Source organism: Papio anubis, chromosome 6, assembly GCF_008728515.1.
Source record: "Papio anubis isolate 15944 chromosome 6, Panubis1.0, whole genome shotgun sequence".
NCBI classification, from domain to species: Eukaryota; Metazoa; Chordata; class Mammalia; order Primates; family Cercopithecidae; genus Papio; species Papio anubis.
In genome coordinates, this window is record NC_044981.1 from 144,198,932 (window position 1) to 144,214,926 (window position 15,995).

A 15,995-nucleotide genomic window follows, 5' to 3' on the forward strand; every position below is an offset into this window, starting at 1 on the left:
AAGTGTGTAAATGAAGGAGTCCTCCTTGGGATCTGGGTTAACTTATTGGGGACATAATTTGGAATTTGAAATTAGAGTTTTTTAAAAAACAGAATGTGAATAGGTACTCCTGTTCACATTTTTTCCTGTAGACTTTGCAAAAAGGGATAGCATGGCAAGACAGATGGGTTCCTGCCATCTCTCAATCTTTTTGCCTTCGGTATGATGGCAGAGCAAGCGAGTATATGGACAGGGCCACTGGATCTGGAAGACAAAGCCCTGTGTGGAGAAAGCGACGCGCCTGTGGTGAGGCAGGCTTCTTGTTTCTTCTGCAAGCACAACTGCAGTCCCAGAGAGTGACAGCCTATCTTTAGCAAGTAGGATCTGGAGTTACTGTGGTATTTGGAGAGCCAGCCAGTCCGCCACAGTTGCCTCAGGCTGCATGAATAATTTCTCTACAAAAAATGACAACACTTTTCCATCATAACTGCAGTTTTTGGTGTCTGATGCTGGAATTCATTTCTAAAGTCAGAGTAATATCACATTAAAATGAGCAAATCTCCAGACACTGATTTTTAGCTGCTGGATTTTTTGATTGTATAGTGTTTACTTCTTTTCGCTTCAGGGGAAAGAAAGTGGACACATCTCTAAGCCTTAAATAACAGTCATGAATATTTCACCGTGTGACCACAGTGGTATGATGGAGGGCGTCCAAGGAACAGAGGGAAGGAAGGAGAGTGTTACCGTAGAGGGAATATGTTGTCATTTGAAATTAAGGTTGGGACATCTCAGTGAAATCATTAAAACCTAGAAACTAAAATGAAAATAAAGACCTGTACTCAAAACACTGGCTTAAGGAATTGGGTTGCTTGGAGGCAGAGAGAGAATTAGCCAATGAGTAAAAACTATGGCATTTGAATTATGAAGAGAAAAAGTACAAATTGGGTTTTATAAAGAGATCACTAGAAACTTGAAGAGAGAAGAGGATCAACTTTAAAAGCAAACTGTAGGGGAATTGGAAAAGGAAATTTTAAAATTTAAAATATTTAAACAGGCCATTACAAAGATAAAAGGCTTTTGGGAAGACTTAGGGCCTAGGACTTCTCCTCATGTGAAGCCTCTCATATCTCTAGGACACCAACATAGGGCAGAGTCTTACTATGAGGCTTTTTCTCCTGAACACCCCTTCACAGTCCCTGTTAAGCTAGATTGGGACATACGAGAACTCCTTTCTTTTAGGCCAATTGCCTCCTTTGTCCATTTCCTCCTCACTGTTTCATTTGTAGTAAAAAACAGTCTTAAATTGAATGCTTTAAAATTATAACTAAAAAGTCTTTAAATACAAATCTTAAGATTGTGCTGATAGAAATTTGCTAAGCAGATCAATTCTCTGAGTACAAAAACAATTGCGTCAAGTTTCTGTATTTAACATTAGCCGTGGCCAATATTGTGTTGCATAGAAAAATGTCAATCCAAATGAAAGAATTAACTTCAAGTTAGAAAATAATATGGATTCACAATTCTTCTCCCTTCTTATTCAAAACCATGCAGGTAATATATGCTTTAAACACTAAAAATGATGAGCATGAATCTGCAATTCAAGCCCTCAAAGATGCTCATGAAGAAGAAATTCAACAAATTCTTGCAGAAACAAGAGAAAAAATATTGCAGTATAAAAGCAAAGTAACAGAGGAGCTAGACCTTAGAAGAAAGATTCAAGTTTTAGAAGCATCATTAGAAGATCACATAAAAATGAAGCAGCAGGCTTTGACAGAATTTGAAGCTTATAAGCACAGAGTTGAGGACATGCAACTTTGTGCAGAAGCCCAGCATGTGCAACGCATAGTGACCATGTCTAGAGAAGTCGAAGAGATTAGAAGGAAATTTGAAGAAAAATTACGGAGCTTTGGACAGCTTCAGGTACAGTTTGAAAAAGACAAACGATTGGCATTGGAAGACCTGCGGACTGCTCACAGACGGGAGATACAAGAGCTATTGAAGTCACAGCAGGATCACAGTGCCTCAGTAAATAAAGGGCAGGAGAAGGCAGAGGAACTACACAGAATGGAGGTGGAGTCCTTAAACAAAACGCTTGAGGAGCTAAGACTTGAACAAAAGAAACTAATTGAGGATTATGAAGGCAAGTTGAATAAAGCTCAGTCCTTTTATGAGCGTGAGCTTGACACTTTGAAAAGGTCACAGCTTTTTACAGCAGAAAGCCTCCAGGCCAGCAAAGAAAAGGAAGCTGATCTTAGAAAAGAATTTCAGGGACAAGAAGCAATTTTACGAAAAACCATAGGAAAATTAAAGACAGAGTTACAGATGGTACAGGATGAAGCTGGAAGTCTTCTTGACAAATGCCAAAAGCTTCAGACGGCACTTGCCACAGCAGAGAACAATGTTCAGGTAAGTAAAGAATATTATATTCAACACATGGATTTTTTTTTCTTTTAAATATATGTATTTTGTAGGCTAGAGGGCAGTCTGACCCACTTAGAATCAGTGGCTTCACACCACTTAGACTTTTTTTTTTTTTAACTTTCCTGCTTTTTCTCTGTGAGAAAAATCAATGACAGGATAATTTATATTACCCTGTAGTTGTTATTTCAGAATTTCAGATATTAGGGGCCCAAAAAGACAAGCTTAAAACCTTGTTAATTATTGACTGGGCACAGTGGTACACACCTGTAATCCCAGCACTTTGGGGGGTCCAGGCAGGAGGATCGCGTCAGGCCAGGTGTTAGAAACCAGCCTGGGTGAGTGAGCTTAGCGAGATAATACCGTTTCTGGGGGAAAATATTGCTAATTATTTACAAAAGGATTTTAATATTGGGCTTAAAGTTTAAATGCATTTTTTTTCTTTTCCTTTCTCTAATAATGGTTTGTCTGCTAGCTGATATTTAGACACTGATCGAGAAATTTTTCAAACTGTACTTGAAGCTGTCCAAAGCTCCGCAGTTTTTCTTCAAATTCCCTTCTAATCTCTTCGACTTCTCTAGACGTGGTCACTATGCGTTGGACATGCTGGGCTTCTGCACAAAGTTGCATGTCCTCAACTCAATTAGAAAGTAATTCAGGTTACTTTCTAAACCTGAATTTAATAGGGGTATTGCACAAGTCTGGGGGCAAAAATGCTGGAAGTCCACAAGTTTTGTTTTGTTGGCTTAGAAAATTTCGTAGCTATGTTTTTAATATCTGTGCAACATTAGAATGGATTAGAAAGTGTAGAATAGCCTTTTCTGATTGGGTCATGTGGCTTATGAAAATATCAAGTTGTAAGTCACCAATACTTACAGATTTAAAAATTGGTATATACTTTAGTATGACTTCTAATAGGAGAAAACTGACCCTTATGATTTAAATGAATTAGTATTATTCCTGCATTTTAATAATGGCTATTTAATCTTTCTTAGGGTCTTCAAAAACAGCTTGATGATGCCAAGGAGGGAGAAATGGCCCTATTAAGCAAGCACAAAGAAGTGGAAAGTGAGCTAGCAGCTGCCAGAGAACGTTTACAACAGCAAGCTTCAGATCTTGTCCTCAAAGCTAGTATGTCTGACCACAGTTTTTGATGTAATGCTTAGCTAAAACCAACACAACACTTTTTTTTTTTTTTTTTTTTTTTTGGAGACAGAGTCTTGCTCTGTCGCCTGGACTGGAGTGCAGTGGCGCAATCTCAGCTCACTGCAACCTCTGTCTCCTGGATTCAAGCAGGTCTCCTGCCTCAGCCTTGAGTAGCTGGGACTACAGGCACACGCTGCCACGCCTGGCTAATTTTTTTGTATTTTTAGTAGAGATGGAGTTTCGCTGTGTTGCCCAGTCTGGTCTCGAACTCCTGAGCTCAGGCAGTACCCCCGCCTCGGCCTCCCAGAGTGCTGGGATTACAGGCATGAGCCACCATGTCCGGCCCCAACACTTAAATGTTAATTTAAGGTAGCATTTTTTTTCTTCTAATATTTTAAAACTACTTAAACTATAAATATGTTAAAGGACTCAATATCTTACTAATTACTTATAAGATACACAAATAACTTTTTTTTTATTTTTAGGAATATATTTTTATAGAAAACTTGAGAGTTAGCAGGTAAAATACCAATAAATTAGTCACTGAAAGAAAAACAGGCTGGTCGTGGTGGCTTACACCTGTAATCCCAGTGCTTTGGGAGGCCAAGGTGGGCAGATCACTTGCGGCCGGAAGTTGGAGACCAGCCTGGCCAACATGGCAAAACCCCATCTCTACTAAAAATAACAAAAATTAGCTGGGCATGGTGGTGCATGCTTGTAATTCTAGCTACTTAGGAGACTGAGGCATGAGAATAACTTGAACCTGGTGGCAGAGGTTGCAGTGAGCCAAGATTGTGCCAGTGTACTTCAGCCTGAGCAACAGAGCAAGAGTATATCAAAAAAAAAAAAAAAAAAGAAAAGAAAGAAAAATGAAGCACAGTTTTCAAGAGGTGTTGTCCTTTAAAAACATACATTTTATTGTCTGGGCGCGGTGGCTCACACCTGTAATCCCAGCAGTTTGGGAGGCCGAGGCCGGCGGATCACAAGATCAGGAGATTGAGACCATCCTGGCTGACATGGTGAAACCGCGTCTCTACTAAAAATACAAAAAAATTAGCCGGGCGTTGTGGTGGGCGCCTGTAGTCCCAGCTACTCGGGAGGCTGAGGCAGGAGAATAGCGTGAACCTGGGAGGCAGCAGAGCTTGCAGTGAGCGGAGATCACACCACCGCACTCCAGCCTGGGTGACAGAGCGAGACTCCGTTCCAAAAAATATATATATATATACATACACACACACACACACACGTATATATATATTTATTTATTTTATTTATTTTTTTGAGACAAAGTCTTGTTCTGTCACCTAGGCTGGAGTGCAGTGGCATGAAAACAACTCACTGTAGCCTGGACCTCCTGGGCTCAAGTGATCCTCCCACTTCAGCTTCCTGAGTAGCTGGGACCACAGACATGCGCAACCTTGGCTGGCTAATTTTTTAATTTTTTGTAAAGACGGGGTCTTGCCATGTTGCCTAGAGTGGTCTCAAACTCCTGGGCTCTAGCAGTCCTCCCACCTTGGCCTCCCAAAGTACTGAGATTTCAGGTATGAGCCACCATGCCAGCATTTGTTTAGTTTTTAGAGATGGGATCTTGCTCTGTTGCTCAGGCTAGAGTGCAGTAGCATGATCATAGCTCACTGCAGCCTCAAACTCCTGGGCTTAAGTAGTCCTCTCGCCTTAGCCTCCCCAGTAGCTGAGACTCTAGGTATGCCACGGGCTAACTTTTTTAAAGATGAGGCCTCACTGAAAAAATACACATTTTAAAGTGTTTAAATTAATTAAACTATATGTAAATTATAGCAGTTCATTTCTTAGGGCTTGTTACTAAGGTTCATTTTTATATACTAAAGCTGACTTGCGTATTTCTTGAGTGGCTGGTATGCTGTTTCACAGCCATTACTGGAGGAGGTGGGTGACTTGTGTCAGTTCTGAAGTTATATTTTGTCTAAGTGTTTAGTGTGCCCAGGAAGGCTGTTTGAGCTGGTTCTTTGAGGATCTCGTTTGATTTTGATTGGCTTATCAGTGAATCTCAGATTTTCCTTCCTCTAAAATGGTTGTTTTTAATAACCTTTAGTGCACATTGGAATGACCTGAAGGGTTTGTGAAACTACAGATGCTGGGCCCCACCCTCAGAGTTTCTGATTCAGTAGGTCTGGGGTGGGTCACATTTCTAACCAGAGTTCCCAGGTGATGCAGGTGATGCTGGTCCCGGGTACTTTGAGGACCTCTGCCTTAAACTATCCTTTCTATGAGACCTTTTTCTTCACTCACTCTTCATCTCTCTGTCTCTCTCCTGATCTTTCTCCATGTTCCCTGCTTTTTGCTGTCATTTAAAAGATTCTTTCATAACCTTGCTGTCTTTATCTGTGTCTTATACCACCTTAGTTTTTGGTTGGTTGGTTGTTTTTATTTGGAGACGAGGTCTTGCCATGTTGCAGGCCATAGTGCAGTGACTGTTACAGGTGCAGTCATAGTTCACTGCAACCTTGAACTCCTGGGTTCAAACAATCCTCCCACCTCAGCCTCCCAAGTAGCTGGGATTACAGGCTCCACTTTAGGTCTTTATCTGGCCTCTTGCCTGAAACAAATTCAGTTTCAACCAAACTGCTATCTGCCATCTTTGTTTCCTACATACAGATTTTTTCTTCTTTATGTTAGAATTTAAAAATAAAGAGATGAGAAAAGAACAAATCACCCATTTGACCCCACAGTATCAGTCAGTACATCCTCTCCCTCCTTCTTTTATTCCCAGGAGACTTTCTCATGAAGCCCCGAGGAGTTGCGCCTATTTCAACCTGTTTAGCTTGCAGTCTTCAAAAAAAAAAGCAGTAAAATGGTGCGAGGTGCAGGAAGCAACATTAATCATGTGAAAATGGCATTTTAATGTATTCTAATATGCTAATAAGTATTTTCATATACGTATTTCTATTTTATGTAGTGAAGAAACAAAAGGAAAATTTGTACATATAGACCGTTTATTTTACTTAAGTATAAAGTACAGTTGTGTTATTAAATATAAACTGTTTATCTCATAGTACAACTGATTTTTAAATTGAAGGGATTTTCTTTTGGGGGGGATAGGTCATATTGGAATGCTTCAAGCAACTCAAATGACCCAAGAAGTTACGATTAAAGATTTAGAATCAGAAAAATCGAGAGCCAATGAGAGATTATCTCAACTTGAAGAGGAAAGAGCTTTTTTGCAAAGCAAAACCCAAAGTCTGGATGAAGAGCAGAAGCAACAGATTCTAGAACTGGAGAAGGTAAAAAGTAATGGACACTCCATTCCCCCCCAAAAGAGTTCAATTTTCCTCTTTTTCAGATTTGAAGTATTTGGAGTATTCCTTGCTATTTCCTACTTTAGTGGTTATTTTTGGTTCTAATTTTGAGGAAATGGGTATACAGCTAGACTATCCTATACTGTGTGTATGTTCAAAATATGTGGATAACAATCTATATAATATAAAAACTTAAGACATTTCAACCTATTTCAAGCCAGAAATTGAATAAACTCTTATTTCAGTGGAGTATATACTTATAGTTAATCATGTTTGTTTTCTATTAATGAAATATATTACTGCATATACACATAGGAAATTTCTGTAGAACTGAAAATATGACAAGCTTCAAGCTCTGAAAATGTATACCAACATATTGAATTTCTAGTTTAACAAGTGAGACATCATTTATAGAGTAATTGCTGAATATATATTCCAGTTTTTCAGATGCCCACAATACCAAGTGGGAGTTTTTGGACATCCTCTTCTTTTTCTTTCCCTCAACGTCTAAGTATTTTGAAAATGTCTATTATCTTTGCTCTTTATTTACTTCCATTAATTCCTTAACCTGGTGCAGTCCTCTCTGACCATCAGTCCACAGAATTTGCTTTTGCCTCAGCCCTCAGTGACATCCTGATTGGTGGACTTGGTGGATCATATCTTACCATGGTACCTACTAACCACTGATTTACAATCTCTCATCTCTTATTTCACATTCTTTCACATTTTTCTCCTACCTCCTTGGCCTTACAGTATTCTTTGTGAACTTCCCTCCTCCATCTGTTCCCTTACCATTGATTTTCCAGTATTTTCATCTCATTCTATGTACTCATTCATTCCAGTAACATCAACTGTCACTTATTCAGGGATAGCTTCTAAATCTTTAGGTCCAGACCAGACATTTTCTCTGAATTTAAGTCCTTATATCCTTTCCACTAGATATCTCCATTTATGTTTTTCACAAACATCAAGTTACCATGCCTAGAACTTTCTCCTTTCAAAAGTACTAAGTTTCTTTTACTCCTTATTTCAACCAGTAGCACCACCGTCTATCTAGTTGCTAAATAAAAAACCTGAAAGTCATTCTTGATTACTGTTTTCTCAACCCCTTTATCTGTTACAGAGTCCTGTTGGTTCTACTCCCTTAATATATTTTTATTCCATCCTCCCCTGCTCATACCCATTTATAGATCTGAAGTTTAGGCACGTGTTAATTGCTTGCCTGGACAACTGTCTAGCAGCAATCTCTGATTTCAGTTGGCTCACCAGCCTGCTTCCAAGATGATTGTTTTAAAAAGTATATCATTTACTTAAACTTCAGTGATTTATCAGTCCCTTCAGAAGAAAATTCAGAGTTCTTAGTGTAAAAGACCCCTTCTCATTATTTTATTCCTGCCTACTTCTGAGCCCCGTCTGTCACCATTTTATCACCTTGTGTCCTGTGTTCTATCCAGACTGCTTAGCTGCACTGACTTTCTGTCTCCCTAAACTTTGCCATCTGGTTAGCTACTTATCATCTTTCCAGTGCTGCACAACAGTAGAAATGGTTATGAATGTAGGCTTTTGACACCAGACCTAGGCTTGACATTTTCTTATCATTAATCTCCTCTGGGCTTGTTGTAAGAGTTAAATGAGAAATGTCATCACCAGCTCAGACGCTTTCTCTTCTGAAAAGCCTTCCCTGATACCTCTCTGTCTCTGTCTTTGTCTCTCTCTCTCTGACACACACACACACACACACACACACACACACACACACACACGCTTTCCCACCCCATCCAAGTTAGGCACCCTTCTAATATACTCTCATAACACAGGATATACATCTGCTTTAGTTTGTTTTGCATTGCTGTAAGGGAATACCTGAGACTGGGTAATTCATAAAGAGAAGAAGGATATTTGGCTTGCAGTTCTGCAGGCTGTGCATGAAATGTACTACTGGCATCTGCTTCTGGTGAGGCCTCAGGCAGCTTACAATCATGGTGGAAGGAGAAGGGGAGCCAGCATGTCGCAGGACAAGAGAGGGAGCAAGAAAGAGGAAGGAGGTGCCAGCCTCCTTTAAACAACCAGATCTCACCTGAACTCATAGAGTGAGAGCTCACTCATCATTGCAAGGACAGCACCAAGCTATTCATATGGGATTCACCCCCATGATGCAGACACCTCCCACTAGTCACACTTCCAACATTGGAGGTCACATTTCAACATGAGATTTGGTGGGGACAAAAAAATGCAAACCTGTGTCAACATCCCTTTTTCATAGAACTTATAAAACTATATTGCCACAGTCTTTTGACTTTTTTTCATTATTAGAACTGTGAATGCCCAAAAGGTACTTGATTGGCATTCAAAATTATATTGAGTGATATCCTTTGAGTGGGTTAACTGGTAAGCCATTTTGTGTACTATTTTGACATAAAAGGAAGCCCTTTACTCTTAAGCTTGCAGATGTATTAACTCACATTTGGTCTAATATAATAATAGTCTATTTTATCTCTTGCTTTAAAATTTTTGATTTTGTGTAGGCTCACCTGTCACTTTCTGAGAACACTAATGATTTATTCTCATGTTTCGTAGTCTGGATCCCACAGCACTCAGTTTATTCAAGCTTCCATATTTATAGGGTATTCAAATTACCCTAATAGCAGTAATGAAAAAAGCAGGTACCAGTTATTGATCTTTGTCTGTTTTAATTTTAGAAAGTAAGTGAAGCAAAGAGAACTCAGCAAGAATATTATGAAAGGGAACTTAAAAACCTGCAAAATAGATTGGAAGAGGAGGTGACTCAATTAAACGAGGCCCATTCTAAGACTTTGGAAGAATTAGCTTGGAAGCACCATATGGCAATTGAAGCTGTCCACAGTAATGCAATTAGGGATAAGAAAAAACTGCAAATGGTGAGTAAAAATTTAATTTATCATTGCATTGTAAATTGATGAGATTTCTGTAATAGTCCAGTGTGACCGATATTGTAGAGCAATGATTTGCTTCTTTTTTTTTGAGACAGAGTCTTGCTCTGTCTCTCAGGCTGGCGTGCAGTGCAGTGGCACAGTCTCGGCTCATTGCAACCTCCGCCTCCCAGGTTCAAACAACTCTCCTGCCTCAGCCTCCTGAGTAGCTGGGACTACAGGTGCATGCCAGTACACCTGGCTAATTTTTGTATTTTTAGTACAAACAGGGTTTCACCATGTTGGCCAGGCTGGTCTCGAACTCCTGACCTCAAGTGATCCTCCTGCCTTAGCCTCACAAAGTGCTGGAATTACAAGCGTGAGCTACTGCACTCGGCTGATTTCCTTCATTTTGATGACTGCTGTCTTGTAATCATTCTTGAAGTCATGGTTCAAAGAGTAACATACCTGATAGTTCTTGATATGGGATATAGCTTATTGAATTGATATGAGACATTGCTACTTCATATAAGCCATAATAGAAACACTGTTTTTGTTCTTGAACTGTCTCTTCATGAGACAATCTAATAGGTGTGCTCTTCAGGAAGGCTCAACTAGTTGAAAGTACATATTCTCTCGTAGTTAGCTTTCTTCCTTGAGAAAATGATTTATGTTTTATTTTGTTTGTTTCTTCCTCAATTAAGTATTCAGCTTGCTAATAGTAATATATGACAGACAGAATTGCAGAGTAGGAAAAGCAAAGTATCTGACAGACCTTGGCCTTACACTGAGCTCTTTGCTTATTAGCTGTATTACTTTGGGCCCCAAAAGCTATGCCTCAGGCTCCTCATCTGACAGAAGATATGATCCATCTTAAAATGTTCCTTTGAGGATTAAGTCAGATAAAGTGTTGAGTACCGAGCCATGTTCTAGCACATGATGATAAAAGTTAGTTATTAGTACTTCTTACTATATACAGTACTGTTTTGCATCTTTTAAAAAATTTAGAAGGAACCGGCTCAGGCCTGGGCCAACGCAGAGAAGGGCTCCCGCAGTGCAGCAGCCGGCTGAAGGGCTCCTCAAGCGCGGCCAGAGTGGACACAGAGGCCGAGGAGGCACAGAGAACGAGCGAGGGCTGCTAGCACGTTGTCGCCTCTCAGTATTACTAGTGATAGAGAAAAAATTTAAGTAAGGATTATAGCCTCCAGTTCCACCCATGTTGCTGCAGAAGCTATAATTTTATTCTTTTGAATGTAAGAGCCTGAGTAATAACAGAAAATGTATGCCAATGACGGGAGCAAGATGGCCGAATAGGAACAGCTCCAGTCTCCAACTCCCAGCGCGAGCGACACAGAAGACCGGTGATTTCTGCATTTTCAACTGAGGTACTGGGTTCATCTCACTGGGGAGTGCCGGACGATCGGTGCTGGTCAGCTGCTGCAGCCCGACCAGCGAGAGCTGAAGCAGGGCGAGGCATCGCATCACCTGGGAAGCGCAAGGGGGAAGGGAATCCCTTTTCCTAGCCAGGGGAACTGAGACACACAACACCTGGAAAATCGGGTAACTCCCACCCCAATATTGCGCTTTAAGCAAACAGGCACACCAGGAGATCATATCCCACACCTGGCCGGGAGGGTCCCACGCCCACGGAGCCTCCCTCATTGCTAGCACAGCAGTCTGTGATCTACCGGCAAGGCAGCAGCGAGGCTGGGGGAGGGGCGCCCGCCATTGCTGAGGCTTAAGTAGGTAAACAAAGCTGCTGGGAAGCTCGAACTGGGTGGAGCTCACAGCAGCTCAAGGAAACCTGCCTGTCTCTGTAGACTCCACCTCTGGGGACAGGGCACAGCTACACAACAACAACAACAACAACAACAAAGCAGCAGAAACCTCTGCAGACGCAAACGACTCTGTCTGACAGCTTTGAAGAGAGCACTGGATCTCCCAACACGGAGGCTGAGATCTGAGAACGGACAGACTGCCTGCTCAAGTGGGTCCCTGACCCCTGAGTAGCCTAACTGGGAGACATCTCCCACTAGGGGCAGTCTGACACCCCACACCTCACAGGGTGGAGTACACCCCTGAGAGGAAGCTTCCAAAGCAAGAATCAGACAGGTACACTCGCTGTTCAGAAATATTCTATCTTCTGCAGCCTCTGCTGCTGATACCCAGGCAAACAGGGTCTGGAGTGGACCTCAAGCAATCTCCAACAGACCTACAGCTGAGGGTCCTGACTGTTAGAAGGAAAACTATCAAACAGGAAGGACACCTACACCAAAACCCCATCAGTACATCACCATCATCAAAGACCAGAGGCAGATAAAACCACAAAGATGGGGAAAAAGCAGGGCAGAAAAGCTGGAAATTCAAAAAATAAGAGCACATCTCCCCCAGCAAAGGAACGCAGCTCATCGCCAGCAACGGATCAAAGCTGGACGGAGAATGACTTTGACGAGATGAGAGAAGAAGGCTTCAGTCCATCAAATTTCTCAGAGCTAAAGGAGGAATTACGTACCCAGCGCAAAGAAACTAAAAATCTTGAAAAAAAAGTGGAAGAATTGACGGCTAGAGTAATTAATGCAGAGAAGGTCCTAAACGAAATGAAAGAGATGAAAACCATGACACGAGAAATACGTGACAAATGCACAAGCTTCAGTAACCGACTCGATCAACTGGAAGAAAGAGTATCAGCGATTGAGGATCAAATGAATGAAATGAAGCGAGAAGAGAAACCAAAGAAAAAAGAAGAAAAAGAAATGAACAAAGCCTGCAAGAAGTATGGGATTATGTAAAAAGACCAAATCTACGTCTGATTGGGGTGCCTGAAAGTGAGGGGGAAAATGGAACCAAGTTGGAAAACACTCTTCAGGATATCATCCAGGAGAACTTCCCCAACCTAGTAGGGCAGGCCAACATTCAAATCCAGGAAATACAGAGAACGCCACAAAGATACTCCTCAAGAAGAGCAACTCCAAGACACATAATTGCCAGATTCACCAAAGTTGAAATGAAGGAAAAAATCTTAAGGGCAGCCAGAGAGAAAGGTCGGGTTACCCACAAAGGGAAGCCCATCAGACTCACAGCAGATCTCTCGGCAGAAACTCTCCAAGCCAGAAGAGAGTGGGGGCCAATATTCAACATTCTTAAAGAAAAGAATTTTAAACCCAGAATTTCATATCCAGCCAAACTTAAGTTTCATAAGTGAAGGAGAAATAAAATCCTTTACAGATAAGCAAATGCTTAGAGATTTTGTCACCACCAGGCCTGCCTTACAAGAGACCCTGAAGGAAGCACTCAACATGGAAAGGAACAACCGGTACCAGCCATTGCAAAAACATGCCAAAATGTAAAGACCATCGAGGCTAGGAAGAAACTGCATCAACTAACGAGCAAAATAACCAGTTAATATCATAATGGCAGGATCAAGTTCACACATAACAATCTTAACCTTAAATGTAAATGGACTAAATGCTCCAATTAAGAGACACAGACTGGCAAACTGGATAAAGAGTCAAGACCCATCAGTCTGCTGTATTCAGGAGACCCATCTCACACGCAGAGACATACATAGGCTCAAAATAAAGGGATGGAGGAAGATTTACCAAGCAAATGGAGAACAAAAAAAAGCAGGGGTTGCAATCCTAGTCTCTGATAAAACAGACTTTAAACCATCAAAGATCAAAAGAGACAAAGAAGGCCATTACATAGTGGTAAAGGGATCAATTCAACAGGAAGAGCTAACTATCCTAAATATATATGCACCCAATACAGGAGCACCCAGATTCATAAAGCAAGTCCTTAGAGACTTACAAAGAGACTTAGACTCCCATACAATAATAATGGGAGACTTCAACACTCCACTGTCAACATTAGACAGATCAACGAGACAGAAAGTTAACAAGGCTATCCAGGAATTGAACTCATCTCTGCAGCAAGCAGACCTAATAGACATCTATAGAACTCTCCACCCCAAATCAACAGAATATACATTCTTCTCAGCACCACATCGTACTTACTCCAAAATTGACCATATAATTGGAAGTAAAGCACTCCTCAGCAAATGTACAAGAACAGAAATTATAACAAACTGTCTCTCAGACCACAGTGCAATCAAACTAGAACTCAGGACTAAGAAACTCAATCAAAACCGCTCAACTACATGGAAACTGAACAGCCTGCTCCTGAATGACTACTGGGTACATAACGAAATGAAGGCAGAAATAAAGATGTTCTTTGAAACCAATGAGAACAAAGATAAAACATACCAGAATCTCTGGGACACATTTAAAGCAGTGTGTAGAGGGAAATTTATAGCACTAAATGCCCACAAGAGAAAGCAGGAAAGATCAAAAATTGACACTCTAACATCGCAATTAAAAGAACTAGAGAAGCAAGAGCAAACACATTCGAAAGCTAGCAGAAGGCAAGAAATAACTAAGATCAGAGCAGAACTGAAGGAGATAGAGACACAAAAAACCCTCCAAAAAATCAATGAATCCAGGAGTTGGTTTTTTGAAAAGATCAACAAAATTGACAGACCACTAGCAAGACTAATAAAGAAGAAAAGAGAGAAGAATCAAATCGACGCAATTAAAAATGATAAAGGGGATATCACCACCGACCCCACAGAAATACAAACTACCATCAGAGAATACTATAAACACCTCTACGCAAATAAACTGGAAAACCTAGAAGAAATGGATAATTTCCTGGACATTTACACTCTTCCAAGACTAAACCAGGAAGAAGTTGAATCCCTGAATAGACCAATAGTAGGCTCTGAAATTGAGGCAATAATTAATAGCCTACCAACCAAAAAAAAGTCCAGGACCAGATGGATTCACAGCTGAATTCTACCAGAGGTATAAGGAGGAGTTGGTACCATTCCTTCTGAAACTATTCCAATCAATAGAAAAAGAGGGAATCCTCCCTAACTCATTTTATGAGGCCAACATCATCCTGATACCAAAGCCTGGCAGAGACACAACAAAAAAAGAGAATTTTAGACCAATATCCCTGATGAACATCGATGCAAAAATCCTCAATAAAATACTGGCAAACCGGATTCAACAACACATCAAAAAGCTTATCCACCATGATCAAGTGGGCTTCATCCCTGGGATGCAAGGCTGGTTCAACATTCGCAAATCAATAAACATAATCCAGCATATAAACAGAACCAAAGACAAGAACCACATGGTTATCTCAATAGATGCAGAAAAGGCTTTTGACAAAATTCAACAGCCCTTCATGCTAAAAACGCTCAATAAATTCGGTATTGATGGAACGTACCTCAAAATAATAAGAGCTATTTATGACAAACCCACAGCCAATATCATACTGAATGGGCAAAAACTGGAAAAATTCCCTTTGAAAACTGGCACAAGACAGGGATGCCCTCTCTCACCACTCCTATTCAGCATAGTGTTGGAAGTTCTGGCTAGGGCAATTAGGCAAGAGAAAGAAATCAGGGGTATTCAGTTAGGAAAAGAAGAAGTCAAATTGTCCCTCTTTGCAGATGACATGATTGTATATTTAGAAAACCCCATTGTCTCAGCCCAAAATCTCCTTAAGCTGATAAGCAACTTCAGCAAAGTCTCAGGATACAAAATTAATGTGCAAAAATCACAAGCATTCTTATGCACCAATAACAGACAAACACAGAGCCAAATCATGAATGAACTTCCATTCACAATTGCTTCAAAGAGAATCAAATACCTAGGAATCCAACTTACAAGGGATGTAAAGGACCTCTTCAAGGAGAACTACAAACCACTGCTCACTGAAATCAAAGAGGACACAAACAAATGGAAGAACATACCATGCTCATGGATAGGAAGAATCAATATCGTGAAAATGGCCATACTGCCCAAGGTAATTTATAGATTCAATGCCATCCCCATCAAGCTACCAATGAGTTTCTTCACAGAATTGGAAAAAACTGCTTTAAAGTTCATATGGAACCAAAAAAGAGCCCGCATCTCCAAGACAATCCTAAGTCAAAAGAACAAAGCTGGAGGCATCACGCTACCTGACTTCAAACTATACTACAAGGCTACAGTAACCAAAACAGCATGGTACTGGTACCAAAACAGAGATATAGACCAATGGAACAGAACAGAGTCCTCAGAAATAATACCACACATCTACAGCCATCTGATCTTTGACAAACCTGAGAGAAACAAGAAATGGGGAAAGGATTCCCTATTTAATAAATGGTGCTGGGAAAATTGGCTAGCCATAAGTAGAAAGCTGAAACTGGATCCTTTCCTTACTCCTTATACGAAAATTA

The 15,995-nt window shown here is 40.6% G+C and overlaps 1 protein-coding gene across 5 annotated transcripts in view; it reads left to right on the forward strand.

Annotated features, from left to right (window-relative positions):
• The window catches only part of FAM184A (family with sequence similarity 184 member A), a 134,596-nt gene that overhangs the window by 63,488 nt on the left and 55,113 nt on the right, over positions 1 to 15,995 (forward strand). For all 5 annotated transcript variants that reach the window (XR_001902191.3, XM_003898250.5, XM_009206200.3 and 2 more), the window contains exons 2-5: positions 1,531 to 2,385; positions 3,393 to 3,528; positions 6,622 to 6,803; positions 9,518 to 9,715. Coding sequence is in view for 4 of the 5 variants with exons in the window: in XM_003898250.5 (XP_003898299.4) it covers positions 1,531 to 2,385; positions 3,393 to 3,528; positions 6,622 to 6,803; positions 9,518 to 9,715 (1,371 nt within the window). In the remaining variant the exon portion in view is untranslated. The remainder of the gene's footprint in view (positions 1 to 1,530; positions 2,386 to 3,392; positions 3,529 to 6,621; positions 6,804 to 9,517; positions 9,716 to 15,995) is intronic.